The 12,291-nt window shown below is 41.2% G+C and overlaps 2 protein-coding genes across 3 annotated transcripts in view; one reads left to right on the plus strand and one right to left on the minus strand.

Annotated features, from left to right (window-relative positions):
- Positions 1-12,291, plus strand: part of best1 (bestrophin 1) — an 84,516-nt gene that overhangs the window by 24,129 nt on the left and 48,096 nt on the right. The window lies entirely within an intron of this gene.
- On the minus strand, positions 890-12,224 carry mpi (mannose phosphate isomerase). 2 transcript variants are annotated; one of them, XR_014534301.1, is made up of 9 exons: positions 11,978-12,224; positions 11,545-11,672; positions 8,843-9,043; positions 8,597-8,738; positions 8,331-8,510; positions 8,033-8,206; positions 7,385-7,593; positions 2,152-3,225; positions 890-2,043 (listed from the first exon to the last, which is right to left on the minus strand). XR_014534301.1 is itself a non-coding variant. In XM_083546438.1 (8 exons), exons 1-8 carry the CDS (start codon positions 12,054-12,056, stop codon positions 3,022-3,024), a joined length of 1,317 nt encoding a protein of 438 aa, XP_083402564.1. In that variant the 5' UTR covers positions 12,057-12,224; the 3' UTR covers positions 890-3,021. The 2 variants fall into 2 exon arrangements, 1 of the variants encoding a protein (XP_083402564.1); XM_083546438.1 differs by having other exon boundaries at positions 890-3,225.

The raw sequence follows: 12,291 nt of genomic DNA on the forward strand, positions 1-12,291 counted from the left end.
GTAACATTCATTATAAAATAAGTCTTTAGTTAGAACTAAAAGTCTTTCAGGACACCACATCTGTTTTAATATGTGAATCTGATATGAATAACCCCACAGAAAACGATACGCTAGAAAGGGTTTTACTGTCAGTGTCTCACTGACTCTGACAGCCAGGAGCAGACCCTTCACCGTTGTGATGCATGGAAAGAGGGTCCTAGGGCTGTCACTACATTCAAAGTGGAAGATTTATTGCCTGTCACTATGGTGGAGTCAAACTGGTCAAGTCAAGAAACTTTTGTCATTTTAACCATATATACACTACATTTCCAAAAGTATTGGGACTGTTACCACAAAGGTGGAGGCACTCAATTGTATATAATAACATTTTGCATTGATTTAAACTTCACTTTTGAAACCAAACCCACTCAAGCATGGTCCCCTCCAGCATGGCCCCCAGCTCAGTACAAATTCAAGGGGAAGTACCGCAAAAGTAAACACTCGGATACACTGCTAACAATGTAATGTTAAATGTTATAAAACAAATATTCTAGTAGTAAGGGGGACAGACAGACTCCTAACAAACATTTGTTGTTAAGATTAAAGCACCGCTCTACTAAAAAATTATTTATTTCAAATTTAAGCACTTTCAAGGACCAATACCTTCCAGGCCTTGAAACCATGTGTGTAATATTCAAGTACTTTCATGAAGCGTGGGACTTATAGAGAGTAGTAATAAAAAGTACATGTATTGATAAAATGTAAACGATACCCAACCCTAGTGTACATGTTGTCTTGTTATGACCTGGCATCCCATCTTGGAACTATTCCCACCGTGGCCTGGCGTTCCCGGACCAGGATAAACCGTTTGCTGAAGATGTTCAAGAAGAAAACACAAAGTCCTGAAGAATTTCGACAGAATTGTAGTTTAATAGGGTTTAAATAGTTTACACATCCTCATGCCACGGCAGATTCCAAAATGCTAATCCATGCCTTTATTCCGACCCTTCACCGGAGGTAGCAAACACTGAAAATCTGAGGATCTGGTGCACTACCCGCATCGGATGCCCTCGCAAAAAAGTGCACAGAGATTACAGTAAACAAATATTCGTAAGATACTTTGTACATCAAATATCGTCATGTGATTCCAGTAAGAGACGTCTCAGGGAAAGAACAAACACGTACTTGCAGAGGAACACGGACGGAGGACGGGTAGTACCAGGAACAACTTTCACGCTAGTCATGTAAAAACACTATCAGCAACTTGATCACTGGTTTCCTCTTTCATCAAGAAAAAAACTAAAGAGATCCGATCAGCATCCTGTTTACAACCGACTCTATTAGCAGATTCATAAAAGAGGACGTAAAATCGGTTTTACGTTCTTAAATAAAAACCGGAAGGTTTTTTTTTTTCTCAGTAGTGGTTATTTTTATAATTTAAAAAGTCCCTGAAGAGTGAGTTTTGCGTTTCACATAGAAGAGTGATTCGTGAGTCTGCTGACTGAGCATGTGCTTTCAGGTTAAAACATTTCCCTGTGAGAATTTCATTTTACTTTAGGCATAACCTTCACAAGTCCTAAGAGGTCATGCGTTATAATATTTTTTCTTTCTTCTTTTCTCGTTATCACGATTAGTTTGCATGCAGACGCCCCAGTCTCTCAAACTGGCTGGTAATGAAATCGATTACACATTCAGGGTCACTATATTGTCTTCCACAATAAAATGGCAGACCTGACAGCCTCCTCCCACTTAAGTGTAAGGTGTCAATCACTAACAGACACAGAGCTATTGTAGTTTGTGTTTGAGTCCCCGATCAAAGCAAATGCTTTTACTTTAAAAACAACTTCTGTTACGAGGAGATCACGAGAAAACAACTTTTGTTATGAAGAGATCACGAGAAAACAACTTCTGTTATGAAGAGCTCACGAGAAAACAACTTCTGTTACGTTGAAATCACAAAAAAACAACTTTTGTAATGGCGAAATTACGATACAACAACTTGTATGTCGAGTTCATGAGGAACTTTTGTTATTCCGAGAAAATTAAGTCGTGATAACAAGAAAACTACTTTGTCGAAATCATGTAAATCAACTTTTGTTATGGTGAGAAAACGAGAAAAGTCGTGATGACGACAAAACTACTTTTTTTATGGTGAGAAAATTAAGTCGTGACTACTTTGATGTCGAGATCATAAGAAAACTACTTTGATGTCGAGATCACCAGAAAACTACTTTGATGTCGAGATCACGAGAAAACTACTTTAGTTATGGCGAAATCACGTAATAACTTTTGTTATGCCTAGAAAATTAAGTCGTGAAAACTACTTTCATGCCGACATCACGAGAAAACTACTTTCATTATGGCGAGATAACGAGAAAACTACTCTTGTAATGTCAAGTTCATGAGACGAAAAGAAAGAATAAAACATTATAATGCACGCCCTCTTAGGACTCCTATAATAACCTTAATGCAAGCTGCAATTTATTTATTTTGTTAGATTAAATCCTAATTAGAAAGTCAACTACAACATGCAGCTGCGCATTCGAATGATGAATCTAACTGGGCTGGGTGAGGTGACGTCAGCAGATGACTGGCTCGTTTCTATCAAAGCACATGCGTAATAATAAGGAGGGGACTAAAAGGACTTTTTCTTCAGGCAAACACAAAAGCAAATAATCTCAAATGATTCGTCATGCTCGGCCATAAATATGCTCGGAATGAGAAAACTGGCACTTCGTAAAGTTACCCATCACCCAAATACCTGTTCCTTAATTCAACCATTATACGGCTCAAAGGAAAGGACCCCTACCAAAAGACACCACATGGGTATATTTCTGTGTGTGTGTGTGTGTGTGTTGTCACTATACTGATTTTGCTTGGTATATTGCTGAAATGGTTTGGTTAATCCTCAGTGGTTATGTTCCCTTAAAGTTGCTGATCAAGGAGCAACGTTAAAACCAATGTATTATGGGTAAAATCATACACGCTGAACATATCAGCGAGACCAAAACATGTCCTACGACCTCAGGACCGCATTTCTGTCTAGAGAAGACAGCAGGCTCGGAACATTCTAATGCCAGAAGACGATGTCACCTGCAGCGTGACGCTCTCATTGGCTGAGATGAACAGGACGGAACCCTTGTGCAGCATGAGGTCTGATAGAGTGCTGGCCTCGCCCTGGATCACTAACAGGATAGACGCACAGTCCAAAGAGCTCATGGTGTACTGCTTCACCGAGGGAGGAACCTGGAGATAGAACACAGCAAAAAAATATTCAACTGTATTTAGTACTTAAATCTAGAACTGTAGATGTAAAGTAGGAGACCACCTAATGTGTGATGCTGGTCATGTGATCTGCGTTGAACAAAATGCAAGATTTATTTCCTCATGCCTAATCCCTTTTACTGAAGCATGTGTTCAGAACACACACTGACGGATCTGATCTAAAACGAATCATTAGGGTTTCTGCTTAAAAACGCAAAAAAGTGCGCATCGAATTCTGACATCAGGGGTGTAGCGGTACATGAAATTCACGGTTCGGTATGAACCCTGGTTTTTAAGTCACGGTTCGGTTCAATTTTGGTACATTTCAGGGGAAGAAATGCAAAACATAAAATTATTTTTAATTGTGAAAAAAAAAAAAAAAAAATACAAATAAAATGACTGCTTGGTTAAATAATATATATAATAATATTTTACTATATTTTGTCAAAATAAAAAAAATATATATATATATATATTTGATTATGTATTTATATAAAAATAAAATAAAAGGAATGAAATGAATACAATGTACTTATTACATTGAGCAATCGATTAAATTGGCATGAATTAAATTTAATACAAATAAATAAATGGAAAAATGCAATTCAACATTACATTTATCAGACCCTATTTGAATAATACAGATGTGTTATTAGTGTGTGTGTGTGTGTGTGTGTTTTACATTTAATATTTATTTTTCTAAAGATATGTTCTACTTAACTGTTCTACTTATTTCATCATATTTTACCAAAGATCTTTCCCTCTATCCTTCATTCATTCACTCCCTTGATATGTGGATTTTCTTAAAGAGGGTTTCCTGAAGCTTCTAAAAAATAAAAAATAAATTGTAGTATAAAACGCTAAACAATCAAATAAATTGTGTTTCGGCACACTACAAATCCTATTTCCGGTACGGACTGAGTAACCACGGTGACACCGCGCTAACTGTAGTTTCGTTTTTATACACCTGGCATTGTTGTGCAGGTTTTCACGTTTAATAATAATAATAATAATAATAAAAAATAAAACAGTGACTCTGAGCTAAAAGTGTGAGGCGGAGACTAAACAAACGTGAGGTCTGCCACTTTATACGTGAGGGAAATCAGATTTTAGCTACGTTTCACACATAAAAAAGAATTGTATTCGGTCCGGTACGAATACGTGTACTGTTACACCCCTAGCTTACGTGCTCTGAAATTCAAGGGAATATTTTTTTTCCAGTAATGGGGAGTACAGGAAACTGATCCAGGACTTCATTGTATGATTTAATGGATGATACTGCTAACACGGACGCTCTGTGCAGGAGAGAACAAAGACGGCTTATTTCCTCAGAAGGTTGGCGTCCTTCAACGTCCGCAAAAAGCTGCTACAGATGTTCCATCAGACTGTTAAGGTGAGTGCCCTATTCTATGCGGAGGTGTGCTGGGGAGGCAGCGTCAAGAAGAAGGACGGTCATGTCTGGACACTCTGGTGAGGAAGGTGGGCACAGTTGTGGGCTCAGAGCTGGACAGCCTGACATCAGTGGCAGAGAGACAGGTGCTGAGCAGGCTCCTGTCAATCATGGACAAGCCACTGCATCCACTGCACAGCACCGACTACAGGCAGAGGAGAGTTGCAGTCTTTCCAGAAGCTCCATGTGCCTTGCTCTTTTTTGAACTTCAGAATGCAGTCTGTTGTGCTTCTGCGAAACCTGTCTCACGACTAGCATTCCAGATGCTAATGTGGAGCTACCTGGCTTCAGCACAGTCAGGGTGGATAGACACACTAAAGCCTGCGGGAAGCGGAAAAGGAGGAGAACTCACTATATTCCTGAACACGAGGTGGTGTAATCTTAGGCATGTGAGTATAAAAATTTACTGCTGCAGGGACACTGAACTTCTGGCTGTAAGTTTGCCATTACTTGCCCAGAAATTTTGAACACGCCAGTGTTCTCATTGTTAACATTCCCCAACATGCCGACGCAGTAGTGGTTTTTGTCATCATCCATTCCGCTGTTGCTAGACTACAAACACATCACTTGTGTTAATCTCTGCGGACTTTAATCATGTTACTCTGAACCGGCTTTCTCCCAGTATGTGGACTGTAACACCAGGGGAAATAGGACTATTGACTATATGACAATGTAAAGGATGTGTACAGCCCCACCCCTCTGCCTGCACTTTGGAAAGCAGACCACAAGCTTATTCTGCTTCAGCCTCACTGCAAACCAAGAGTGAGGAGGTTACCCACAACCAAACGCTCATTCAGGAACATCTACTGAGGCAGAGCAGGCTTTTAGAGACTGCATCAGGAACACAGACTGGGATGTACTGCAGGGGTCGCACAGTGGGAACATTGAGAAGGTTGTGAACTTCTGTATGGATGTTGTTGTGTTCTGGTAAGAACTGTATGCTGCTATGCAAACAATAAGCCCTGACATCAAGGGTCTTCTGAACCAAAAGAAAGCAGGAGATTAAGCTTATGCAGAGGGAACTCAAAGTCCTTCTCAGGGAAGGAGCAGTACAACAGGAAGCTGGAGCAGATGTTGCAGAATAACAGCATGAAGGAGGTGTGGGACGGGATGAAGATATTCACTGGAAGCAGCTGAAAGCAGTCTCCCTGACGTCTCTGGAGAGGGTGCTGTTACACCACATGATGCCCCAGGTCCGCCATGCCCCTTGACCCTCTGCTGTTTGCATACAAGAATGCCATTTGTGAGAATGACATTTTTTGACTCCTCCAGTGCTTTCAACACCATCCAGACGCTGCTCCTTAAAGATAAGGTAAAAGAGATGGGAGTGGGCTCACACCTGGTGGCGTGGATCACGGACTACTTGACAGGGAGACCTCAGTACATGCAACTGGGTGACTGCAGGTCTGACACTGTGGTAAGCAGTAGGGGAGCGCCGCAAGGGACTGTGCTCTCTCCAGTCCTGTTTACCCTGTACATAGCGGACTTTTAACATAACAGAGTCCAACCATGTGCAATAGTTCGCAGACGACACTGCTATCGTAGGCTGTATCAGGAGGGGGGAAGGAGGAGTATAGGAAAGTGATCCAGGACTTCAATAGACGATACTGCTAACATGGACGCTCTGTGCAGGAGAGGACATAGACGGCTTATTTCCTCAGAAGGTTGGCGTCCTTCAACGTCTGCAAAAAGCTGCTACAGATGCTCTGTCAGACTGTTGTGGCGCGTGCCCTATTCTATGCGGAGGTGTGCTGGGGAGGCAGCATCAAGAAGAAGGACGCCTCGTGTCTGGACACTCTAGTGAGGAAGGTGGGCTCGGTTGTGGGCTCAGACTGCCTGACATCAGTGGCAGAGACACAGGTGCTGAGCAGGCTCCTGTCAATCATGGACAAGCCACTGCATCCACTGCACAGCACCGACTACAGGCAGAGGAGCAGCTTCAGTGACAGGCTGCTTAACCGCCCTGCTCCACTGACAGATAGCGGAGGTTGTTCTTCCCCCATGCCATGCGGCTCAATTCCACTTCAGGGGGGAAAGTCAGTGCTGACTTTCCTCACTGTTCTGAACTGTACTACACACTGTAGACCATGCACATTAACACTCCAGTTTGCACAGGACTTCTTAAAATACTCGGATTTGCACAGGACTTGTTAAAAACACTCAGTTTTCGCACAGAATTTGTAACTTAAGTTTATTACTCTACATTTTTATTTGTATTTATTGCATGCCTTATTGCCTAGGTTTGTGGATACTGCTGGAATTTGTAACTTTCCCATTGGATTGAATAAAGTGTCCGTCCGTCCGTCCGTCTGTCTATCTATCTATCTATCTAGTCATAACCTCAGATCATAACCAAATATTTTGCCCGCTTTCTATAAGGATACATAGGAACAAAAGTTTGTGAACATCATAATGTGAGGCGGCCTGTGGTTCAGTGTTCGCGGTTACTCCAAAGTAACTCCGTCCGTCCATCCGTGTCCGTCCGTCCGTCCGTCCGTCTGTCTATCTATCTATCTATCCAGTCATAACCTCAGATCATAACCAAACATTTTGCCCGCTTTCTATAAGAATACATAGGAACAAAAGTTTGTGAACACCATAATGTGAGGCGGCCTGTGGTTCAGTGTTCGCGGTTACTCCAAAGGTTTGAGGTCAAAACTAGGATTGAGGTCAAAACTTTGCGTAACTTACCTGTATCCTCATGACAGTGAAGTCCGGTACAGGTGGGTCGTACAGGCGGACACAGGGGTCTGAAGGGTCCTGAATTGCGGGAAAGATTTTGGCACTGGCCGGAGCGGGACTGTAGTTTAACATTTCACACAACGTGTTCACATCGATGTACTTCGGAGTCAGTCCGGCACGCACTGTGTTATCCGAACATGCCATGCACTCGATGCAGTCTGGAAGATGAATTTATAGTCAGCATTTGGTCATAGTTTAAGAACAAACAATGAACATCTCAAAAAACGCCTTTTGGCCATGTATACACAGATACTGTACGTTTCAGTTCGAAAATGCATATTTTTTCGCCCGTTTTGGTCTTCCGTCCACAACGAGACTCTGTTTTTCATTAAACAAAAAAAGTCATTGCCGTACTACAAATTTACAGCAAAAATATACGTTTTGCTTATGCGCAGTACAGGGACGTGAGTGTTTTCAGACGTTTTGCGGAGGGTTTTCAGACGAAAACACTAATTCATATTCATATAATTTCTAATTCATCCGGAATAGTGTGGACATAGCCTTTGTTTTTATAAAAATAAATATTTTTACAAATTCTTAATTTTATATTTTAGAAATCCGAATAGGGCAATAAACAGATCAGAAAAAGATAGTTACCTCCAGACAGATAGGCGTGAGGTTCATTAGCTCCCAGAAACATGGCCTCTCCTGGATGCAGCACAATGCGGTTCAGGAAGTAGATGGAAAAACAGCCAATATCACCCGGGTACTGAGAGTGGAGCCGAAGCAGCAGCTCTCCGTTACTGCCGCATACGTCTTTGCCTGCAGCCTCTAGGACAAGGGGAGAATAAAGAAATAGTGTTTTTTTTTTTTTCTTTAATCAAACAATGAATACATCTGGTGTAGTCTCCTGGGAGTACAATGTTCACCTGGAAATTTAAAATGTGTTTCTCACCTTCTTCAGAGACTCTTTTCACCAGCATGTTCAGCTGATCTACAAATACTTTCTTCTCACAGTTCATCATCCTGCTGAAGCACTTCTTCAGTGCAAGAGAGGCACGTGCAGGGTTATCTCTGCTTCTCTGCAGCTCATCCGCTGGCTCATTACCTACCAGCGCATGGAATTCTGGGACATCTGTGGGCGAAAAACACCGATTCAGCAAAAATGCACATGGGAATACACGCCGCACAATCCAACGTGGGAACAATGTACTGACTCACTTTTGAGAAAGGATATGATTTCTTCCAATGGCCGGAAACCACACAGGCCTTCAAACTCAGTCAGTGCAATCGCCATCTCGGGCTTGTGGTTGTTGTCAGGGTAATGCTCAGGGAACTGGGCGTGTAGCTTAGCCGCTAGCTCCTAAAAAGCATTTAGCTTAGTTGAAAATGTGTGCAAAAAATTGATGTCCGGTGAAATAATATGTATTATTTCCTATCTGATCCCCCTGACCCTTTAATACTCACTCTATTGGGATGAGCTTGGATGGAAAGCGCAGTGTTGACCGACAGCACTTTAAACAAGAAAGGGAGCTGCCCATGGAAGGTGTCTTTGACTTTTGACCCCAAGCACGCTGGGTAATCAGCGATCCACTGCCCTAGGGTCCTCTGCGAAATTCTGTTGTCTTTGATAAGAGCATCTCCTTTAGGGTGGGCGCCCATCCAAAGCTAATAAACACACACATGCGCACATAATGCATCTCACAAGATCTACGAACAACCGTCGATTTGTTTATTCAGCCAAGAAACAACGGAGACAGAAGCTTCTAGAGCCTTTACACAGCTACGCGACACCTTCACACAGACCCTGCTTGACCTTTTAGCTATTTAAAGAGCCATGCATGACCTCTAAGTGTGTCTCACAGGAGGCGTTCCATTATTTTAATAGACCTGCTATGTTTTTTTTTTGTTTTTTTGGGATCCAGGCCAAGACAGAAATAAACCGATTCACAAAGGCCAAAGCTATTTACAGATTTTGTTGAGCTAAAAGGCATGTGTCAGTTTGATTCATTAAACAGGGTCACAAGCAGCTTTATAGAATTCAGGATATAGATACAGATCTTACATGAGCAAGCGAGAGGCGATGTGCAATCCCAAATCAGCAGACCATTGATAATAGGACAGAAATGACATAGGGAAATCCAAATCTTTCCCGGGGGATAGTAGGATTAGTCGTTGATCTTTATTTAAAGAGCGCAATTAAAAACAAGAGAAGTTGCTTTCAAGTTTACACTTTACAATTTACTTTGTAACAAAAACAGTCTATTAAAAAGTCTATTAAACTCTATAGTGATTGTGAACATCTTGTCCTCGAAGTTGACGTGTAAAACGTAGGAAAAAAATGGGAAAGCGTTTCTTCCCAGCGTTTCTTCCCCCCTCTAACTGGACCGAAATTGAACCGGACCTTCATTTAAAAACCAAGAAACAGACTGAACTGTACATTTTGTGTACCTCGGGCTGACAATTCTTTATGTCTTTCCTTTTTACTGAAGTATTTTCTCCTATAAGTGAATGCGAGTGAAAGACGCTGGACAGCTGACCGTCACACTTATAGGTGATTCTTCTTCCCTGAACCGATACCACGAGTTTAGAAACACAGGACCTTCTAGCGTGTACATTTACACGATTTGGCAGACGGCCATATCCAGAGCAACTTACAACTAAGTATTTAAGAGTTAAGGGCCTTGCTTAAGGACCCAGCGGTGGCAGCTGGGATTTGAACTCATGACCTTATGAACCAAGGTCCAATGCCTTAACCACTGAGCTGCCACCTCATCACTTTCCTTTACTAGAACTTAGACAAGACCTTTTCATTTTCCTTCACTGCATCTAAGCAGTCAAACCTGCTTTTCCAGCAGTGCGAGGACGCTGTATACAAAGCGAGTTCCCTGAAGACATAGTCAGCCAATGTTATAGCAGAAGTAGAACTGGAGCATCCTTCTAACAAAGCCATGAAGAAAGCCCCACTGATCACCTTTCGTTCTGGAACACTGACTACACTCCTTCAACCAACCAGTACCTGAACACGCTAATGCCTACACTAAAATAGTCACAATTCCATTTTTCTATATATAATAGGCGTGTACCGAATGCAATCCCTGTTACTTGCGGAAACAAGTAAAAAATCCCAGTTCCCTCAGGAACATATTAAATGGCGGACCGCGGGTTTGTTTAGTCTCCGCTTCGCACTTTGAGCGCAGTTTCACTCCCTTTTTATTGTTTATTATTAAACTTCGAAAGAAATACACAAAAATGGCAGAGGGATAAAATAGAAACTAGATTTACGATTTGCCGTGCGTTGTAAAGCAATATACGGATTCTTTGCCGTTTTATGCGCGGCTTCGTGAATTTCTCTTGAAAGGAGAAAATCCCGACAATTCCACATATCGAGGGAGCGAAGGAAGTGTTGTGCCAATTTATTCACTATGATAAAAAAAGTACATTTCATTCATCTGATTTATTTATTTATGTTTTTCGAAAATATTAAAAAATATTATTTGATATATAATTTAACCAAGCAGGCATTTGATTGAAAATTGTTTTGAAAATAATTTTTTTTATTGTTGTTCACAAATGTTAAATAATTATAAACTGCGTTAATAAAAAAACGACAAGCAATTTTTAAGTTTTGCATTTATTCCCCCTCCCCAAACGTACAGAACGGTGAATTGTGTTTTATCACATGTTATGATATTAATTTATATTTATGATATGATTAATATTATTATTGTGTTATGATCATAAAATCATATAATATGTGTAAAACCAGTGCCCGAATTGAGTCAAGTCTTATGGAGGGGTCCCTAGTTGTTGTGCAATTCATAGACTTTTTAATAAAATAATCTTGGGGACCCCCTAAGTCTATTTATTACTTGTCATGGGGTCCCTAATGCCTTATGGGGGTGGGTCCCGGATCCCCCCCAGCCCCCCAATTGAATCACTGTTGTAATACTAATATAATATGCACATTATTACACGTCAGGTCCGTGATGCAAAAAAGGTTTTGGACTGCTGGGACATTAAAGATAACATATGACCATCAGAACCTATGGGTGTGATGGTCAGGTGTCCACAAACTCAGCTTTAATCAAAAGAAGGTTCACCTAAAGAGCAGATAAGCCTGGATCTGTGATCAGTGATGATCAGGTGTAAGTGGATCATGTGCTTACCTCGGCGTATGGTCTGTCATCCTGTATGACAGCTTGAGGATCTCCACCTAGCACCAGCTTGGCCACCTCACTGTCCAGCCCCACCTTCCCCCAGGCATAGTTTTGGACCATGCATGACAGTGGAAACACTGCAGAAGACAAATCAAGAGTCTACACACTTGACTTTACACACCGACACCAAGGAAAAAACGTTCAATAAGATTTAATCATGTAATCGCAAGACTTTCTCAGGTTTCTCACACACTGCGTCTAGAGACAACTGCACTGCGCTATGGACACCAAGTGCACCATGAACACACACACACACACACACACACACACACTGTCACACGCCCACGTCCTGAACGCTTCCCTTTCACATATGAATGCTGGTCCAAAATAATCCTTATTAATAATAACGCTAAAATAAAACCCAAAGCTGAATGAAACCCACCTCTCACTTCCTCCATGTCTGAAAGGTGCCACTCCAGCAGGCGTGACGTCACTCCAGCGATGCCAAACCGGAAGTCCATTCATTTTGGCCCACAGAAAAATATTCATAAACGAATAATCTCATAATGCAGTCATTCTTAGTATTGTTTTTATTTTTTTCTCACCCAAAATAATAATAATAATAATAATAATAATAATAATAATAATAATAATAATAATAATTACAAAAAAAACCCGAATCCAACCACAATTCGCGTTTATTCGTGCGAATTAGTTTTCCGTTTATAATACGAATGTCCTTTTATGCATGAAGTA

The sequence above is a fragment of the Silurus aristotelis genome (genome assembly GCF_946808225.1).
Source record: "Silurus aristotelis genome assembly, chromosome: 7".
NCBI lineage: Eukaryota > Metazoa > Chordata > Actinopteri > Siluriformes > Siluridae > Silurus > Silurus aristotelis.

Excerpts from the sequence above, each read along its gene's own strand:
- mpi (XM_083546438.1), bottom strand. The coding sequence starts at position 12,056 with ATGGACTTCCGGTTTGGCATCGCTGGAGTGACGTCACGCCTGCTGGAG. Across the intron at positions 8,511-8,596 it reads AATCATATCCTTTCTCAAAA|ATGTCCCAGAATTCCATGCG; the intron begins GTGAGTCAGTAC and ends TTTCGCCCACAG. Across the intron at positions 3,226-7,384 it reads TCACTGTCATGAGGATACAG|GTTCCTCCCTCGGTGAAGCA; the intron begins GTAAGTTACGCA and ends TTCTATCTCCAG.